The sequence below is a fragment of the Narcine bancroftii genome, chromosome 2 (assembly GCF_036971445.1).
Source record: "Narcine bancroftii isolate sNarBan1 chromosome 2, sNarBan1.hap1, whole genome shotgun sequence".
Lineage (NCBI taxonomy): Eukaryota > Metazoa > Chordata > Chondrichthyes > Torpediniformes > Narcinidae > Narcine > Narcine bancroftii.
The window spans coordinates 158110245-158131554 of NC_091470.1; the positions used below are offsets into that span (position 1 = coordinate 158110245).

The 21310-nt window shown below is 41.9% G+C and overlaps 1 protein-coding gene across 3 annotated transcripts in view; it reads left to right on the forward strand.

Moving 5' to 3' along the window:
- ano11 (anoctamin 11) overlaps positions 1–21310 on the forward strand; it is a 61809-nt gene that overhangs the window by 20476 nt on the left and 20023 nt on the right. For all 3 annotated transcript variants that reach the window (XM_069915307.1, XM_069915306.1, XM_069915308.1), the window contains 4 exons: positions 11227–11317; positions 13602–13698; positions 14937–15080; positions 19602–19739. In XM_069915307.1, coding sequence (XP_069771408.1) covers positions 11227–11317; positions 13602–13698; positions 14937–15080; positions 19602–19739 — 470 coding nt within the window. The remainder of the gene's footprint in view (positions 1–11226; positions 11318–13601; positions 13699–14936; positions 15081–19601; positions 19740–21310) is intronic.

Genomic DNA, 21310 nt, shown 5'->3' on the forward strand with positions numbered 1-21310 from the left:
CGCTCCCTCAGGTCGGTAGAAAGTGGACTACAAAAATGGCTCGCTGAGCCGAGTAAAAGTGCGCAACCGACGGGAGGGGTGACCAGCTGGGGAGTCGATCTCCACAGCCGGCAATGACAGCTGCAGAACACCTGGAGCAAGAGGAGAACATAGAAGACAACGAAAACAAGAAAGAAGAGAAGAAAAGGGCAACAAAGAAACAACAGATGGCCAACCCAGAGAAAGAAGAAGAGGAAGAGGAAGAGTACAGTGAAATAGAAGAAGAAGGGAAAGGCAAGATAAAGGATGTACTTTCTCTTATTAAAGAATACATAGAGTCATTTAAAGAATGGCAAGCGCAAGAATTTAATGATTTAAGAAGAAGAATAAACAATACAGAAGAGAAAATGAATAAAATAGATATGACCTTAACAGAAATGGGAAAGAGAATGGACAAGATGGAAGAGCGGGAAGCAGCAGTAGAAATGGAGGTAGAGGACTTAAAAAAGAAATTAGAGGAATCTAATAAAAAAGTTATAGAGACACAAGAACTGTTAGCTCAGAAAATAGATATAATGGAAAATTATAACAGAAGAAATAACATAAAGATAGTGGGCCTTAAGGAAGATGAAGAAGGCAAGAATATGAGAGAGTTTATAAAAGATTGGATCCCCAGGATCCTAGGATGTCCAGAACTACAGCAAGAAATGGAAATAGAAAGGGCACATAGAGCATTGGCCTTTAAACCACAGCCACAACAAAAACCAAGATCTATTTTAGTAAAATTCCTAAGATACACTACAAGAGAAAAGGTACTGGAGAAGACAATGGAAAAAGTAAGAGAGGGCAACAAGCCACTGGAGTACAAAGGGCAAAAAATCTTCATTTATCCAGATATAAGTTTTGAACTCCTGAAGAAGAGAAAGGAGTTCAATACAGCAAAGGTGATTTTATGGAAGAAAGGGTATAAATTTATACTAAAGCATCCAGCGGTATTAAAAATATTTATTCCAGGACAACAAAACAGACTATTCTCGGATCCAGAGGAAGCACGAAAATTTGCAGAACAATTACAAAATAGACTGAGGGATGAAGACGTGTAACGAGAGTACAAAAGACTGAGAACTAAAAAGACACATAAGTTTTGAACTGAAGAAGAGAAAGGAGTTCAATACATCGAAAACGATCTTATGGAAAAAAACTATTCTCGGATCCAGAGGAAGCAAGGAAATTTGCAGAACAACTACAAAACAAACAGAGAGATGAAGACATGTTCCTTTGGCTTGGCTTCGCGGACGAAGATTTATGGAGGAGGTAAAAAGTCCACGTCAGCTGCAGGCTCGTTTGTGGCTGACCAGTCCGATGCGGGACAGGCAGACACGATTGCAGCGGTTGCAAGGGAAAATTGGTTGGTTGGGGTTGGGTGTTGGGTTTTTCCTCCTTTGCCTTTTGTCAGTGAGGTGGGCTCTGCGGTCTTCTTCAAAGGAGGCTGCTGCCCGCCAAACTGTGAGGCGCCAAGATGCACGGTTTGAGGCGTTATCAGCCCACTGGCGGTGGTCAATGTGGCAGGCACCAAGAGATTTCTTTAGGCAGTCCTTGTACATTTTCTTTGGTGCACCTCTGTCACGGTGGCCAGTGGAGAGCTCGCCATATAATACGATCTTGGGAAGGCGATGGTCCTCCATTCTGGAGACGTGACCCATCCAGCGCAGCTGGATCTTCAGCAGCGTGGACTCGATGCTGTCGACCTCTGCCATCTCGAGTACCTCGACGTTAGGGGTGTGAGCGCTCCAATGGATGTTGAGGATGGAGCGGAGACAACGCTGGTGGAAGCGTTCTAGGAGCCGTAGGTGGTGCCGGTAGAGGACCCATGATTCGGAGCCGAACAGGAGTGTGGGTATGACAACGGCTCTGTATACGCTTATCTTTGTGAGGTTTTTCAGTTGGTTGTTTTTCCAGACTCTTTTGTGTAGTCTTCCAAAGGCGCTATTTGCCTTGGCGAGTCTGTTGTCTATCTCATTGTCGATCCTTGCATCTGATGAAATGGTGCAGCCGAGATAGGTAAACTGGTTGACCGTTTTGAGTTTTGTGTGCCCGATGGAGATGTGGGGGGGCTGGTAGTCATGGTGGGGAGCTGGCTGATGGAGGACCTCAGTTTTCTTCAGGCTGACTTCCAGGCCAAACATTTTGGCAGTTTCCGCAAAGCAGGACGTCAAGCGCTGAAGAGCTGGCTCTGAATGGGCAACTAAAGCGGCATCATCTGCAAAGAGTAGTTCACGGACAAGTTTCTCTTGTGTCTTGGTGTGAGCTTGCAGGCGCCTCAGATTGAAGAGACTGCCATCCGTGCGGTACCGGATGTAAACAGCGTCTTCATTGTTGGGGTCTTTCATGGCTTGGTTCAGCATCATGCTGAAGAAGATTGAAAAGAGGGTTGGTGCGAGAACACAGCCTTGCTTCACGCCATTGTTAATGGAGAAGGGTTCAGAGAGCTCATTGCTGTATCTGACCCGACCTTGTTGGTTTTCGTGCAGTTGGATAATCATGTTGAGGAACTTTGGGGGACATCCGATGCGCTCTAGTATTTGCCAAAGCCCTTTCCTGCTCACGGTGTCGAAGGCTTTGGTGAGGTCAACAAAGGTGATGTAGAGTCCTTTGTTTTGTTCTCTGCACTTTTCTTGGAGCTGTCTGAGGGCAAAGACCATGTCAGTGGTTCCTCTGTTTGCGCGAAAGCCGCACTGTGATTCTGGGAGAATATTCTCAGCGACACTAGGTATTATTCTATTTAGTAGAATCCTAGCGAAGATTTTGCCTGCAATTGAGAGCAACGTGATTCCCCTGTAGTTTGAGCAGTCTGATTTCTCGCCTTTGTTTTTGTACAGGGTGATGATGGTGGCATCACGAAGATCCTGAGGCAGTTTACCTTGGTCCCAACAAAGCTTGAAAAACTCATGCAGTTTGGCATGCAGAGTTTTGCCGCCAGCCTTCCAGACTTCTGGGGGGATTCCATCCATACCTGCTGCTTTGCCACTTTTCAGTTGTTCGATTGCCTTATATGTCTCATCCAGGGTGGGAACCTCATCCAGCTCTAGCCTTAGGGGCTGTTGAGGGAGCTGGAGCAGGGCGGAATCTTGGACTGAGCGGTTGGTACTGAAAAGAGATTGGAAGTGTTCTGACCATCGGTTGAGGATGGAGATCTTGTCGCTGAGGAGGACTTTGCCGTCTGAGCTGCGCAGCGGGCTTTGGACTTGGGGTGAGGGGCCGTACACAGCCTTTAGAGCCTCGTAGAAACCCCTGAAGTCGCCAATGTCCGCGCTGAGCTGTGTTCGTTTGGCGAGGCTAGTCCACCACTCATTTTGGATCTCCCGGAGTTTGCGCTGAAGATGGCTGCATGCGCGACGGAAGGCTTGTTTCTTCTCTGGACAGGACGGCTTTGTAAGGTGAGCCTGGTGGGCAGCTCGCTTCTTTGCCAGCAGCTCCTGGATTTCCTGGCTGTTTTCGTCAAACCAGTCCTTGTTTTTCCTGGAGGAGAAGCCCAGTACCTCTTCAGTGGATTGCAGTATGGTAGCCTTCAACTGATCCCAGAGGGTTTCAGGGGACGGGTCCGTGAGGCGGGTTGCAACGTCGAGCTTTGCTTTGAGGTTTGCCTGGAAGTTTCCTCTCGCTTCGTCTGACTGCAGTTTTCCAACATTGAACCTCTTTCTGGGGGCTTTATTGTTCCTGGGCTTTGGCTTGAAGTGAAGGTTGAGCTTGCAGCGAACCAGCCGGTGGTCAGTGTGGCATTCCGCGCTAGGCATGACCCTGGTGTGGAGCACATCTTGTTTGTCACTTTCTCGCACCAGGATGTAGTCCAGGAGGTGCCAGTGTTTGGATCGGGGATGCATCCAGGTGGTCTTAAGGCTGTCCCTCTGCTGAAAAAGGGTGTTTGTAATGACAAGCCGCTGTTCTGCGCAGAGCTCCAACAGGAGGCGCCCATTGTCGTTGCACTTGCCGACGCCATGCTTGCCCAGGATTCCTGGCCAGGTTTCTGAGTCTTTGCCGACACGAGCGTTGAAGTCGCCCAGGATGACAACCTTGTCGGCTGTAGGGGTACGTTGGATGAGGTTGCGCAGGTCGGTGTAGAACTTGTTCTTTTCTGCTGGTTCCGCCTGGAGGGTTGGAGCATAGACACTGATGAGGGTGATGTGACGCTTGTTTTGAAGTGGGAGTCGCATGGACATGATTCGGTCCGAGAGGCCTGTCGGAAGGTTTTCGAGTTTGGAGGCAATGAAGCTCTTGACCACGAAGCCTACACCAGATAGGCGTCGTTCATCCGAAGGCTTGCCAGACCAGTAGAGTGTGTAGCCCGCGCCGCGTTCTTGGAGGCTGCCTACATCTGCCAGGCGGACTTCACTGAGAGCGGCTATGTCGATGTCAAGTCTGAGGAGTTCATGTGCAATGAGGGCAGACCGACGTTCAGGTCGGTGGCTGTCAGTCTTGTCTAGCATGGTTCTGATGTTCCAGCATGCTAGCTTGAGTTTGTGAGCATCTTTTGAGGGGGAGGACGTGGAGGGGGAGGACGTGGAGGGGGAGGACGTGGAGGGGGAGGACGTGGAGGGGGAGGACGTGGAGGGGGAGGACGTGGAGGGGGAGGACGTGGAGGGGGAGGACGTGGAGGGGGAGGACGTGGAGGGGGAGGACGTGGAGGGGGAGGACGTGGAGGGGGAGGACGTGGAGGGGGAGGACGTGGAGGGGGAGGACGTGGAGGGGGAGGACGTGGAGGGGGAGGACGTTGAGGGGGAGGACGTGGACCTGTCCTCGGGCCTGCGCAAAGGAGCTTTTAGGTGGAGTGCAGTGCGCGCAGTACTGGCCCCACCCTTTACACCCATGGTTCGTGTGCCGTGGCCAAGCAAGCTGGGACGTGGCAGCGAGGTCCTTGGGTCGTAGGTTTTATATCGGAGTGGCCTTCTCCTATGCAGGTTTCTTACCCGGGCTGGAGGGGCCTGCCTCCCCTCCTAGGTCGGTCCATACTGCCCGGACCGGGGCCGAGGCCGCCGCAGTTCACCCTGTGCCTGGACTGGGGCCGCCGCCTCCCACTCCCTGCCCGGACCGGGGCCTCCGCCTGCCTCACTCGACCGAGGCCGGGGCCGCCGTCTCCCCCTTGCTCCTGCCCGTATCGGGGCCGCCGCCGTCTACCCTTCGCCCGGACCGGGGCCGGGGCCGCTGCTGCTCTCCCTGTGCCCGGACTGGGGCCGCCGTCTCCCCCTTGCTCCTGCCCGGATCGGGGCCGCCGCCGTCTACCCTTCTCCCGGACCGGGGCCGGGGCCGCTGCTGCTCTCCCTGTGCCCGGACTGGGGCCGCCGTCTCCCCCTTGCTCCTGCCCGGATCGGGGCCGCCGCCGTCTACAAAGTACAGTAAAACCCCCGGAATTCAGCACCGCCCGCCGCTCGGCTCCTGCTCTCCCGACCCGGGACCGGCGCCGCCGCCGCTGTTTACCCGCCGAGAGCGCGTCTGGAAATTTCCAGACGCGATGAAGACATGTAATAAGAGTAAAAATGACCACGACTTATATGTATGTGGGTAAAGAGGTATATGTGTGTATATGTATAATGTGCATACATGAATGTATCCGTATTTAGAGGAAAATATAGATAGTATAGACAAGAATTAATAAGGGAAGGAAATGGAATAGAGGGAATAAGGAGGGAACTAAAAGAGTGACCTTTGTTACATATGAAAAGTGAAATCTTTTCTGGGGGGGCTGGGTGGGGAGGAGTTGCGGTCACTGCAAAATCAGCTGACGCTTGCGAGTGAATGCGCAAATCCAAATGGAGAGGGGAGATGTGGTTGTCCGACAAGGGATAAAGGACAACTCAGGAGGGGAAGGGAATATTGGGGCTAAAGAAGTTTTAAATAGGAGAATAAGGAAAATGTTTGATGTTTTAGGAATGTTGTCTTATAAAGGGTTTAAAACAAGAAAACAGAAATGGATAAGAAGGAAAGGTAATGATGGAGAAACGGAAAGGGAAGATAAACAAATTATAAAATGGCTACGTTGAACTATATGACTTTAAATATTAATGGAATACATAACCAAATTAAGAAACTGCTAAATTTACTGAAAAAAGAAAAAATTGATATAGCATTTGTGCAAGAAACACATTTAACTGAATTGGAGCACAAGAAATTAAAGAGAGATTGGGTAGGACACGTAACAGCAGCATCGTATAATTCAAAAGCAAGAGGAGTAGCTATATTAATTAGTAAAAATGTGCCATTCAAAATAGAAGAGGAAATAATAGATCCAGCAGGGAGATATGTATTGATAAAATGTCAGATATATTCGGAGTTTTGGAATCTACTCAATGTATATTCACCTAACGAAGAAGATCAAAAGTTTATGCAAGATACCTTTTTGAATGTAGCAGATACGCAAGGGAACATATTAATAGGAGGGGATTTCAACCTGAATTTGGATTCAAATATGGACAAAACTGGAAAAAAAATTAACAGAAAGAACAAAGTAACCAAATTTATAATTAAATCAATGGAAGAAATGCAACTTTTGGATATATGGAGGAAACAACACCAAAAGGAAAAGGAATATTCATATTACTCGGCTAGACATAAAACATACTCAAGAATAGACTTATTTTTGTTATCAGCTCGTATGCAAGATAGAGTAAGAAAAACAGAATATAAAGCTAGAATACTATCGGACCATTCACCCTTAATATTGACAGTAAAGTTAGAGGACATCCCTCCAAGAATGTATAGATGGAGATTAAACCCCATGTTACTTAAAAGGCAGGATTTTAGAGAATTTATTGAAAAACAAATAAAAATGTATTTTGAAATAAGTACGGAATCAGTGGAAGATAAGTTTATACTATGGGATGCAATGAAAGCATTCATTAGAGGGCAAATAATAAGTTATGTAACCAAGATGAAGAAGGACTATAATCAGGAAACAGAGCAGTTGGAAAGGGAAATAGTAAATATAGAAAAAGAATTAGCAATGAAGGAAGATACAACTAAAAGAAGAGAATTGGCGGATAAAAAAAATAAAATATGAAACACTACAAACATATAAGGTTGAGAAGAATATAATGAAGACAAAACAGAAATATTATGAACTAGGTGAAAAAACGCATAAAATCCTAGCATGGCAGCTTAAGACAGAACAAGCTAAGAAAATGGTATTGGCATCAAGGAAAAAAGACAAACAAATTACATATAATCCAAAAGAAATTAAGGAAAACTTTAGAGAATTCTATGAACAATTATACCGAACTGAAAACGAAGGGAAAGAAGGGAAAATAGATGAATTTCTGACTAAAATTGAACTACCAAAACTACAAATAGAGGAACAAAATAAATTAACAGAGCCATTTGGAATAGTAGAAATACAAGAGATAATAAAAAAATTACCAAATAATAAGACACCAGGAGAGGATGGATTTCCAATAGAATTCTACAAAACATTTAAAGACTTATTAATTCTGCCCCTCCTGGAAGTAATCAACCAGATTGATAAAACACAAAGCTTACCAGATTCATGTAAAACAGCAATAATTACAGTAATACTAAAGCAAGGGAAAGATCCACTCACACCAGCGTCATATAGACCAATATCTTTACTTAACACAGATTATAAGATAATAGCTAAACTATTAGCAAAAAGATTACCAGAGTATGTACCAAAAATGGTAAATTTAGACCAAACTGGATTTATCAAAAAAAGACACACAACAGACAATATTTGTAAATTTATTAACTTAATTCATGCAGTAGAAGGGAATAAAGCACCTACAGTAGCAGTTGCTTTAGACGCAGAGAAGGCCTTTGACAGAGTAGAATGGAATTATTTGTTCAAAGTATTGCAAAAATTCAGTTTACCGGAGAAGTATATTAATTGGATTAAAGCATTATATAAGGGACCGTTAGCGAAAGTGACAGTAAATGGACATGTATCAAAGCAATTTAACTTAAGCAGGTCAACACGGCAGGGATGCCCACTATCACCTTTATTGTTTGCGTTAGCTATAGAACCACTAGCAGAATTGATAAGAACAGAAAATAATATAAAAGGAATAAAAATAAAAGACAAGGAATATAAAATCAGTTTATTTGCGGATGATGTTATAGTGTACTTAACAGAACCAGAACTATCAATAAAAGAATTATATAAGAAATTGAAGGAATATGGAGAAGTGTCAGGTTACAAGATAAACGTAAATAAAAGTGAAGCAATGCCTATGAATAATGCGGATTTCTCAAAATTTAAGAAAGAATCACCATTTAGATGGCAAATGCAAGCAATAAGATACCTAGGTGTACAAATAAACAAAAATCTCGGCCAACTATTTCAACTCAATTATTATCCACTAATGAAAAAATTACAGGACGATTTAGAGAATTGGAAAGATTTACCACTAACACTAATAGGAAGGATAAACTGTATTAAAATGAACATTTTTCCAAGGATATTATACTTATTTCAGGCATTGCCAATACAACTGACAGAGAAATTCTTCAAGGAGTTAAAGAAAATAATAAGGAAATTTTTATGGAGAGGGGGGAAACCGAGGATAGCACTGGATAAATTAACAGAATGGTATAAACAAGGAGGCTTACAACTGCCAAACTTTAAAAATTATTATAGAGCCGCACAATTAAGATACCTATCAGATTTTTATCAAACAAGGGAAAAGCCAGATTGGACGAGATTAGAATTAGATTAAATAGGGGAAAAGATACCTGAACACATATTATATAAATGGGATGAAAAATTGGTACAACATAGAAGTTCTCCAGTATTACATCATCTCCTCAATATTTGGAAGAAGATTCATGTAGAAAGAAATAAAACAAATTATCAATTACCAAAACTAATATTGACGCAAAACAAGTTACTCCCTTTTACAATAGATAACCTTTCCTTTAGAGAATGGGAAAAAAAAGGGATTAAAAGAATAGAAAATTGTTTTTCAGGAAATAGATTCTTATCCTTTGAACAAATGAAAGATAAGTACAATATAACTCAAGATACAGCACTGGCATATTACCAATTGAGATCCTACTTGAAGGATAAATTAGGAAGCAGTTTGAGTTTGCCAGAGGGAAGTAACCTTGAATATGTGATTACAGATACAATGATAATCAAAAGATTTATAACTAATATGTATATTAAACTGCAAGAAAAGGAGAATGAGGAAACAAATGGTAAAACTAAACAAAAATGGGAACAAGATTTAAATATAAAGATGAAAAAGGAAACATGGGAGAAGTTATGCTCCGGAACGATGAGAAATACAATAAATACGAGGTTACGTATGATACAATATAACTGGATACACAGGCTATACATTACACCTCAAAAGTTAAATAAATGGGACCCAACAGTATCTGATAGATGTTTTCGATGTAAAAAAGAAATGGGAACAACAATTCATGCAATCTTATGTTATATATGTTAATCTGGACATGTGAGAAAGTAAAAAAATTTTGGGAAGATCTAAATCAGATATTAAATAAAATAACAGAAAACAATATACCAAAGAATCCAGAGATCTTCCTCCTAAGTAACATAAAAAACAAAGAATTTGGAATTGATTTGGAGGATGCACAAAAAAGATTTGTTAAGATAGCTCTAGCCGTAGCAAAAAAAATGTATTATGTCAAGCTGGAAATTGGAAGATAATTTGAAAATACAACAATGGTATATAGAAATGAATAAATGTATTCCATTAGAAAAAATAACATATAGTTTAAGAAATAATATTGAAATATTCAAACAAATATGGGAGCCTTACATTAAATACAATAGCGAAAACCTACCGGGGACAATCATTACCTAAGTTAACGGAAGGAAAAGGAAATGAAAAGAATGGACTCAGTAGAATTTCTGGTGTATTTTTATTGAATGACAACATTGTCTGACTGGTTTAATGTATCCTAGATTGTATACCTTAAATGGACGGGAGGGGGGAGGTAGGGAGGGTGGGATGGGAGGAGGGAGGGGAGGGGGGAGAAAATGGCACTGTATATGTGTGAAAAGGAAAAAGTGTGTATCATGGTTAATGTGATTTATGGTGTGAAAAATAAAAAATTAAATTAAAAAAAAAACTTTCCTGGTAACCTCCTTGAAAAACTCTGAGATTGGTTAAACACGACCTACCACATACAAAGTCCTGTTGACTATCCCTAATCATTTTCTGGCTATCAAATGCACATATGTTTTTTTTTTGTTCTTGCACCATGTGCTGTACTATGTATAAGTTGACTTACCTGGATAGCATACAAATCAAAGTGTTTCACTGTATCATTGTTATATGTGACAATTCAAATTCAAGATTCCACATTTACCTTTGCTACTCTTCCTCAGAGTTTATTGCCATGAACGAGTCACGAAATTTGGTGTTTTGTGGCAGCATCACAATGCAAACATTTTCTACATCACCTTACAACAATAATTTTTTTTAAATAGTGCTCAAAAAAGTAAGACAGTGTCTTTAGGTTCCTTGATTATTCAGGAACCTGATGGCAGCAAGGAAGAAGCTGTCCTTGTGGCACTGAAAGCTCGTCTTTGTCATTGCTTTCAAGTTTTTTCTCAATATCACTCTCCTTTATTATGAGCTTTTTAGTGCTTTGCCGCAGTTATAGGAACATAGAAAGTAGGAACAGGAGTAGGCCAAAAATGGCCCATCGAGCCTGCTCCGCCATTCATTAAGATCATGGCTGATCTAATTTATGACCTAACTCCACCTACCTGCCTTCTCCCCATATCCCCTAATTCCTCTATCATGTAAAAATTTATCTAACCGAATTTTAAATATGTTTAATGAAGCAGCCTCAACCACTTCCCTGGTTTGTCCTCTCCAATGAGTTCATTAATTAACCCTGCCTCATTACATAATGTAAGATGTAAAATTACCTGCTCCTTGATTGTTCTTATCATGAACTTGTTCTCAAGGCTACATTTACCATTTTGATTTGTCCAATCTATAAAATGATTATTGTGTCACATTTCTTGTGATCCTTTCTGTAGCTGAATAGCAGTCTTTGTGACTTTTCCCTTTTCTGGGAGCATGGACAGTTTGATGCATCTGTGGAAAAACTAATGGGCTTATGGTAATGGGCAACCTCCTTTGGTTGCATTAAATGCCAGACCAAACCAAGTGATGGCACAAAGTCACCATTAAGGGGTCTTTGGTGAAATTTGTCTCCTTTTCAATTGTTCATGAAATCGCTCACCTTTCTTTTCTGCAGGCTTTTACACTGCTTGGCTTCTCCCCGCTGCTCTGGTTGGAACGTTTGTTTTCATCTCGGGATTGATGTCAATGAATACGAACAAGTCAGCGTAAGTCAATTGAGTAAAGGAAATGCAGAACCAGCAAAACTCTTGGAGTTATCGGGTTAAGCAGATGCACACTCACAGGAAATACCAATCCTCATTTAACACAGCATTCTCTGCTTTTGGATAACCTTTCATGAAAATGTTGAGGTTAGGCAAATCCTGTTATTTGATGTTGCTAATGAAGTTATTACTGAGCAGATGATGTGAATACCATTTACTGTCAAGAAACAAAAAGCTCACACGTTGATTGTAAAATACACCTATTTAAATTTAAATTTCGACATACAGCACAGTGAGACCGTGCTGCCCAAATACACCCAATTGATCCACAACCCCTGGTATGTTTTAAACGGTGGAGGGAAACCAGAGCACCAAGAGGAAACCCACACAGACAAGGGGAGAATCTTGACAGCATGGGATTCAAATCTGGGTCCAGTTACTGGCACGCTAACAGCATTGTGCTAACCGTATAATAATATTAAATAGAAATACCTGATTCAGGTGTACTCAACTGCTTTCTCTAGAATAGGATGATATTAAATAGACCTAGATGGTTCTGCTGACCTTGTTAAGGGGAACAATTACAATTAAACCTCAATCTTGAGCTGAGAGGTAAATACAAGATTCTCCTCCTGTTCTGATCATTACCTCACCTCCGCAATTGATTTGTAGCATCTAGTATCTATGCGCGCACATGTGGGGTGAGGATGTGGCTGATTGAGCATCACGGTCAAGTAACCCACTAATCTTGCATGATTGGCCAGTACTAGACGATCCCAGAGTGTAGGGTTTTCCTAGTTTAATGCATCAGGTTCAGGGAAGCTTGAAAGAAAAACAAAGGAGGATGGTGAGAAGCAGGTGAGAGATTGAGTCATCTAAGACAGTACTCACTGGAATTTAAAAGTGGGGATCTAATAGAAACCTATAAAATTATGAAAGGCATAGATAAGATCAAGGTAGGCAAGCTGTTTCCATTGGTGGGGGAGACCAGAACGAGAGGACTTGACCTCAAGATTCAGGGTAGTACGATGAGAAATACAATAAATACGAGGTTACGTATGATGCAATATAACTGGTTACACAGGCTATACATTACACCTCAAAAGTTAAATAAATGGGACCCAACAGTATCTGATAGATGTTTTCGATGTAAAAAAGAAATGGGAACAACAATTCATGCAATCTTATGTTATGTTATATATGTTAATCTGGACATGTGAAAAAGTAGAAAAATTTTGGGAAGATCTCAATCAGATATTAAATAAAATAACAGAAAACAATATACCAAAGAATCCAGAGATCTTTCTCCTAAGTAACATAAAAAACAAAGAATTTGGAATTGATTTGGAGGATGCACAAAAAAGATTTGTTAAGAAAGCTCTAGTCGTAGCAAAAAAATGTATTATGTCAACCTGGAAATTGGAAGATAATTTGAAAATACAACAATGGTATATAGAAATGAATAAATGTATTCCATTAGAAAAAATAACATATAGTTTAAGAAATAATATTGAAATATTCGAACAAATATGGGAGCCTTATATTAAACACAATAGCGAAAACCTACCGGGGACAATCACTACCTAAGTTAACGGAAGGAAAAGGAAATGAAAAGAATGGACTCAGTGGAATTTCAGGTGTATTTTTATTGAATGACAACATTGTCTGACTGGTTTAATGTATCCTAGATTTTATACCTTAAATGGATGGGAGGGGGGAGGTGGGGAGGGGAGGAGGGGGAGGGGGAGAAAATGACATTGTATATGTGTGAAAAGGAAAAAATGTGTATCATGGTTAATGTGATTAATGGTGTGAAAAATAAAAAAAATTAAAAAAAAAGAAAAAAGATTCAGGGTAGTAGATTTAGGACAGAAATGAGGAGGAACTGCTTTTCCCAGAGGGTGGTGAATCTATGGAATTCACTGTCCATTGTAGCAGTGGAGGCGACCTCAATAAATATATTTAAGACCAGATTGGATAGATTTCTACATAGTAAGGGAATTAAGGGATATGGGGAAAATTCAGGTAGGTGGAGATGAGCCCATCATCAGATCAGCCTTGATCATATTGAATGGTGGAGCAAGCTTGATGATCAACTGCTGTTCCTATTTCTTCTGGAGGAGAGAATCAGGTTTAGTGATGGTGGGTGAGGGTGCAAGACAAATGTGAGGAACGGCAAGAATACAGAACATATTACCCATTATCAAGCTGGCTGATCAAGTGCTGTCCAGAATATTTGGACAGATGATACCGATCTGCCCTTGACCACATGTTTTATTTCCTGCAGAGAACAAATTTGTAACACCAGCACCCAGTACCTCATGTGTCCTCTCTGCAATGCCTGTGAAACCTGGAATATCTCCGAGATCTGTTCGATGGCTAAAGTACGTCTTCTAACACTGTGGTGACGTTGTTGTGCGTGTGTCTGTTTATTCAATGATATCTGTGGTCGAGCAGCTGCTTGTTTCTGAAATTAAATTTGGGTTAATTGAATACAAGTCCTTTTGGATCTAAAATTCATTTGGGTTAGGGTGAGGCACGTCCCACAGCTTTACACACTTGTGGTGACGAAATGCTCCAGTTATAGGGGTATCAATCAAGTGGACAATCTGATGTTGAAAAAGGCAATTAACATGGAGCATGGGAATAGCAGGAGCTTCTTTAGCCTCAAGCTTGTCACATTATACAATGTGGTTAGGCTTGATCCATAAATCATACAAGTTCCATAGAACCACCCCATCTGAAGCCCTTCAGAACCGTGGACAACAGATTATAATGTTTGAAGGTGGAAGCTTTCTTGCTCATTGCTCTCACTTTGTTTCACTGATTTCAATCGTCAACTTGCTAAAAGTAACCAACTTCTATAAATATCAGTATGTATTGTGACCACATGCCACTTACATACTGCACAGGCCTGCTGCCTTTCTGCTCCATCTAACTCTATCAGCAGTATCTTCCTGTTCTTCTCTTCATTAACTAATCCCTTTGATGCAACTATGTCAGTTGCCTGTCGTAACAAGTTCAATCAATGGTTTTCAAACCATGCACATAACGAGACAATAAGGTATGATTAAAACAGTAGTTTTCAAATCTTTTTTTCCCCATTTACATCCCTTATTAATCACAGAGCACCTATGACATAGGGATTACTTAAGGTGGAATGTGAGTTTAGGGACTCAATTTGAAAACCAGTGGTCTAGATCTATAAATTTCTCTTCAATTTCATATTAAATCCTCCCTCAGTATTCTCTTTTCTGGAGATGAGCCTCAGCCTATTTAATCTTTCCAGATGATTGAGATCTTTATACGAATGAATAGAACATGCAGTAAAACCCCTATTGTCCGGAATTCAAGCAACTGGCAGCATCAAACAACCAACAAAAAAAATTGTGGAGAATAATTGATTAAAAAATATGGGTGTAAAATTGGTGCACCCCACTGTTAATTCCACACAATCTCAAGCAACCGGAAAATTCACTCATCCAGCATCTACCAATCCCCATAGGGGCCGGATACCAGGGGGTTTACTCTATTTCATCCATTTTCTTACCACAAATGTTGTTAAATGGGAATTACCATAGCTTTGATGTGCTTATTGCTGTTTCATCATCCTTTTATGCAGCTGGGTTATCTCTTTGACCATCCTGGCACAGTCTTCTTCAGTATCTTCATGTCTTTCTGGGCGGTGACCTTTTTGGAGTACTGGAAACGGAAGAGCATCACGTTGGGGTATCACTGGGATTGTATGAACTTTCAGGAGGAGGAGGTGAGGCTGGAAAATAACTAGGATGTGCCCGCTAATTTTATGTGTCTAGTCTATTTTTGTCTGCTCTATGTTATGAGCCCAGCAGCATCAGAAATTCACCAAGACAATGGTTACTTAAACAAAAATGTTTTTAAATTTCTTCATGCATAATAATAGGATCAAAATTTAACTTATCACTATTAACTCAACCTAACCTAATCCTCTTCTAATTCTAAGCGCACATGTATGTAATGTGTATGTGTTCAGGAAAGTTCTTTATTCCTCTGTTCAGTCATTCACTTTTCACTTCTCCAAGTTCACTGGTATCGGGCATTTTCCATACTGTGCACAGAATTTAACATTTATGATCTTTACCAGGCTCTGGCGCTTCAACTTAAATTGTTACCGCTCAAGAAGGTCTTTATTAGTTCCAGAGAGAGATATTCATTGTTTGTTGGACACACGCAATCTGATCTCCTTCAATCAGCCACTTCAGTGCCTTGCCGAAGAAACTCCCCCTCGTGAGTTTTTCGAAAAGATAACCTCTTCTTCCAGGTTACCACAAAGAGTCCTTCTTTTTCCCCTATTTCAGAAGAAACACTCTAACCACCAAAAGCCTCTTGTAACCTGTCTTCAAATGGGGTCTTTACCAAGTCTCCAAATTTTGCAGCCTTCACCACAAACTTGCTGCAGTAAAACTGACTCTCTCTCTCTCTGTCTCTCTCTCTCTCTCTCTCTCTCTCTCTCTCTCTCTCTCTTCCCCCCCCCCCCCCCCCCACTTGCAAATCCACCTGACCCCTCTTAGAATAGCAACCTTCAACCAGCAATTTAAAATTCTGGCCCAGGCTGGACACCTGTTCAACAGTGGGTGGGTTGGGGAGGGGATAAGAGACCATTGGGGGAGGGATAAGTGAAAAGCAGTGCTGATATGTGCTGGGAGAATATGAACAGGTAATGGACAGACAAGGGAGCTCCTGTGTTAGTCTTAATGTAATAAAATCATAAATTAGCAGAAAGGGTGGACAGCCACGTTATGTCAAAAAATTATTTCTGAAAAGTTATAGATAACTAATTTTCTGCAAGTTGATGCACTCTAACCATTATATTCTGTAGATACAGGCCCAGGTAAGCTTACAAACAAGGAGAAGCCAATACCTTGAGCCATTTTGGCTTATTTAAAGTTCAAATGTTATCAAGCAGGCATTTTGCCACACCTTGCAAAAATGAAGTCAACCTGGCCCAGGAAACTGATGCATTGAGGAGGGAGGAGAGGATTCTGCCTTGTTGGTTATTGTCTCTGCCACAGTTTCCAATGCTGGAAACAACTTGGGTATTTTGAAATTTTAAATTTAGACGTATAGCACAGTAACAGGGCCTTTCAGCCCATGAGCCTGTGCTGCCAATTACACCCAATTAACCTACAACTCCCATACATTTTAAATGGTGGGAGGAAACCAGAGCATCTAGAGCAGGGGTGTCAAACTCAAATTCACGGAGGGCCAAAATTAAAAACTTGGACTAAGTCGAGGGCCGAACTAAATATTTATTGAAAATTTTCAACAACATCTGCATGTTTTCTCTTCTTTCAACATATGTAATGTTAAACTTTTTCTTATTAAAATAAATGTTTAGTAATAGTTTTGGTTAAACTCTTTCCAGAAGAAGCATTAACAAATGAGAAATAAAATATTCAATAAATAATATTTCTCTATAGAGGATTTGTCAAATGTTGCTAGTGTGCTGTCGAATAGTAAAATCTGAAGGCTATTGAGAATGTGGGAGAATAACATGATTCCTGAAACAATCAAATGGGTGATTGATTGTGGGCATGAACTCTAGCAGGGTTATTTGCCATGCCCTTTTTCCATTGGTACTTGAAAACTTTTCAAGTTTTATGCCTAATGAGCTTGTATCCAGGTGCAGGACCATTTTTAACCAGGAATATATTTATCACTGTGACATGAAACTATTGGAAGATCGTTTTATCCTGAGATTAAAGTTCATAATACTTACTCAGGCCTGTGTGCGGGAGGGCGGGGTTTGCAGGCGATCGGGTTGGACAACGACAGTGTGGGGGCATCGGCTCTCGCTGCAGGGCGGCATCTCGGCGGATTAGCAGCCCCATCACCGTGAGTCGCGGGTCGGCCTGTGGCAGGGAGGGGAAGTGGGCAACGGTCCTGGTGAGGTCAGGCCCGAGGCCTCTGGTTCTGGGCGCTGGGAAGCGGCCTTGGCTTCCCCTGACACCGGCCAGGCCCCAAAACCAGAGTCCACGGTGAGACCCTGCAACGTAAACAGAGGAGGTGGGGGCGATTAGCGGGCTGACACCAATGCATTCTGGGATTTGTAGTATTAGCTGTGCATGCGCTATACTGGCGCGGCGGCCAGCGGGCCACCTCTAATACATTTTTGAAATGATCTTGCGGGCCAAATATAATTATATCGCGGGCCAAATTTGGCCCGCGGGCCAGAGTTTGACATGTGTGATCTAGAGGAAACCCATGCAGAAATAGGGAGAACATACAAACTACTTAGAGATAGCACAGGATTCTAAACCCAGTCCCGATTGTTGGCGGTGTAACAGCATTGCAGTAACTGCTACACTAACCGTGTCATCAGTGTATTGCTCCCTTGTATCCAGTATAATTGCAATGTGAATGCCTGACCAGTAATGGTTATTGGTTCTTATTGTTCTGTTGGACCAGAATATTTCTGCTTTTAAAAAGTTGTGGTCTGGGCCACTGAATGAAATTATCTTATGAATCAAAATTGTTGAATAACAGTGCCCTCCATAATGTTTGGGAGAAAAACACAGTTTTAAATTTGTAATCACACAATTCACATATGATTAAATTGCACATTCCAGATTTTATTCAAAGTTATTTGTATACATTTTGGTATGACTATGTAGGAATTACAGCACTTTTTATGCATAGTTCCCTCATTTCAGGGCACCATAATATTTGGGGCATTTGACTTCTCAGGTGTGTTTGTGAGTACTCAGGTATAAGAGAGCTAGGCTTGCTTCTAAGCCTTTGATCACCTTTAGAGTCTGTAGTTGCCATTTTTCAGCAGGAGGTCCAGAGTTGTGCCAATGAAAGAAGCCATTGTGAGACTGAAAAACAAGAATAAGTCAGTAAGATATAATCACCCAAACCTTTGGTCCAAACCAAAATCAACAGTTTAGAACATCATTAAGAAGAAAGAGCAGCCTGGTGAGCTCGGTAATCGCAAAGAGTTTGGTAGTCCAAGGAAGGCCTTGTAGAGCGCGTCGAAAGAACCAAAGACTTGTTGATCCAATCCAAGGCTTTTATTAACTAAAAGACTGGAATATATCACATGTAGGTCCAGAATGACCTGGTCTGGCTAGGAACAATCCTTTAAGACCTGCCAGTAGGTGTGGCTACACTCTCAGCCAATCACAGTCATCCTACACTACCATCAGTACATATACACATTGGTGATAGAATCTGTACTATCACAGATCTCCACTGCTGATGACAGAAGAATTCTCATCATAATGAGTAAAAATCCCCAAATGCTTGTCCTACAGATCAGAAACACTCTTCAGGAGGCAAGCGTAGATTTATCAATGCCTACTGTCTGCAGACGAACCGAAATACAGAGGGTACACTGAAAGATGCAAACCACTAGTTAATCACAGAAAGGATGGCCAGATTACAGTTTGCCAAGAAATATTTTAAAAAGCCTGCAGATTTCTAGAAAAAGGTCTTGTAGACAGATGAGACCAAGATTAACCTGTATCAGAATGATGGCAAGAGCAAATTGTGGCAGTGTAAAGGAACTGGCCAAGCTACAAAGCATTCCCCCCTCATCTGTGAAACATGGTGGTGGAGATGGAGGGTGTAGCATCTGGGAGTGCTGTTGCATCTTGGGTAGATTCAAGATGGATGTCTCCACATGAGGTCTGGAACGTGTATGTTCTGTCTTAGGGCAGTTTGCTTAGTTAATAAATCTAATGTTTTAAAAATAACCCAAGTTTCTTTATTGTAATAAAAGAAACATCGCAGGGATAAGCCCCCGAAACAAGCAGGAGCTGAAGATGGCTTCAGTAGAGGCCTGGCAGAGCATCACCAGGGAAGATACTCAACACCTGGTGATGGCTATAAATCACAGACTTCAAGCAGTCATTTGCATGCAAGGGATATGCAACAAAGTACTAAACATGACTAACATGCACACCATATATATTATGGTGCCCTGAAATGAGGGGACTATTTATAAGAAGTACTGTAAGTTCTACATGGTCATACCAAAATATATCTAATTAACCTTGAATAAAATCTGGAATGTATTCTTTAATTACTTGTCAATTGTTTCATTACAAATTTAAAACTGTGGAGCACAGGGGCAAGTAAAGGGAAAACAAATGTCTGTCCCAAACATTATGGAGGGCACTGAATGCTTAAAAAACCTAATGGCATTGACAACTAATAACAGGGTGAAGTAACAGATGACACTTCCAGATATCAGATAGATATCGCCAGTATGAGACCTTCCCAATAATATGTTGCTCTCCTGCAGGAGCGCCCAAGACCAGAGTTTTCAGCAATGGCGCCATCAATGGAAAAGAACCCAATCACTGGGATCAAAGAACCATTTTTCCCAGAGAAAGATCGCATGACCCGCATCATCACAGGCTCCATGGTTATATTAATTATGGTGAGAGGAAAGATTTTATTGGGGGGGAAAATGTTTGCATGAATGTGTGTTCTTGCCTCTAAGAATATGGTAAATTTCTGACTGTAGACTTCATCCTGATTATTTTGGATCGTTTTTACAAAGAAAACTACTGAAATGATGGCTAGGTTCAGTAAATATCCTTAGGGCACAGAAATAAAATAAGAACAATCCCATGTTGCTTTACCTAAACTATTGGCAGTCAAACTATCCCTCAACCAGTCTAGTCTTGCATCAAGTTCAGCATGTGAATAAATTGCCTCAAATGGAAGCACAAATGTTATCATAGTTTGATAATACTTTGATAATACTTTATCATACTTTGCAACATAGTTGTGTTTAAAATAAAATGGATACACCCACTTTTGGTGAACCAAAGCCTGGCTGAATTTGTGTTGACACCAAATCAGATCTTCCATCAAGTAAAAAATTGTGACATTCGTCAAAAAGGTGTTTGCGGCAATCTACTGTCAGAAATAAGCAATGAACCTGGGCTTGCAAGATTCCTGACTTGACCTCACTCAATTTCACGAATCTCTGTCCAACAGCTGGAAAAGGACATCAGCTCTTAAAGGCACACTCCCTACACCAGCCCAATACATGTAAGGGCTGCCATGAAGGAGAGAAGGGAGCTGAAGAGAAGGAGAAGCTCCCACATTCCCTTAAAGACACAAACAAGTTTTAGTCGATAAGATACCATATATAGGCATGTAAAAATCCAAATTTTATGGACTAATTTTTAGGGTAAAATTTAGGGGGTTGACTATTACACGTACTATTTTTGATCACAGTAAGAACCTGCATTGTTTGAGGCGTCAGGAGCTTCGATGGGCAGACGGGTGGCCTGGACCTGGTTGTAAGACCGCTTTCGGGGCATTGGGAGTGTATGTCTGCGTTCAAGTTGTTGGAAGTTCGTATGGCAGATGGGCAGCCGGGGCCTAGGCAAGTGTCCGCGATTGGGGAGTCAGGAGCTTGGGTAGGCGACAGGGCCTAGATGAGGGTCCACGTTGGGAGCTCAGATGGGCAGGTGGCCAGGGCCAAGGCAAGATTCCCAGATTGGGACATCGGGAGCTCTGGGGCAGGTAGCTTGGGCCAAAAGTAGGCGGGGGACAACTTTTACACAATATCAACGATGACACGTGTATATACAGTACCTGCCAGGAGTAAGAACTGTATGCCAGGCAGCCCAGGGGGAGTGCCAGGATGCAGGGAACCTGCCATATTAGAAATGAGTTTCATACTTTATACATCAGCACCCTCCAGTTTACCCCCATGGAGAGGAAATCTTTACAGAAACATAATTTATGCTGGGGTCTGAGTTCTTCAAGTAAACTCCAGCTGCTCAGGAAATAGAACTGAAATGCAGCAAGAATTCATTCATTCAAGAGTTATAATTAGTTCAGGGCGGACATGGAAAGAAGCCTGGGTGTGTTTTCATGATGCCTGGGGACTCTTGCCTGATTACTGATGTTGGTATAATAAATGGAATGTGGCGAGGGTCACTTGGCTTAAATGAAGACTCCACAGGAGAGGAGGCTGTCCATCAAAGTGTG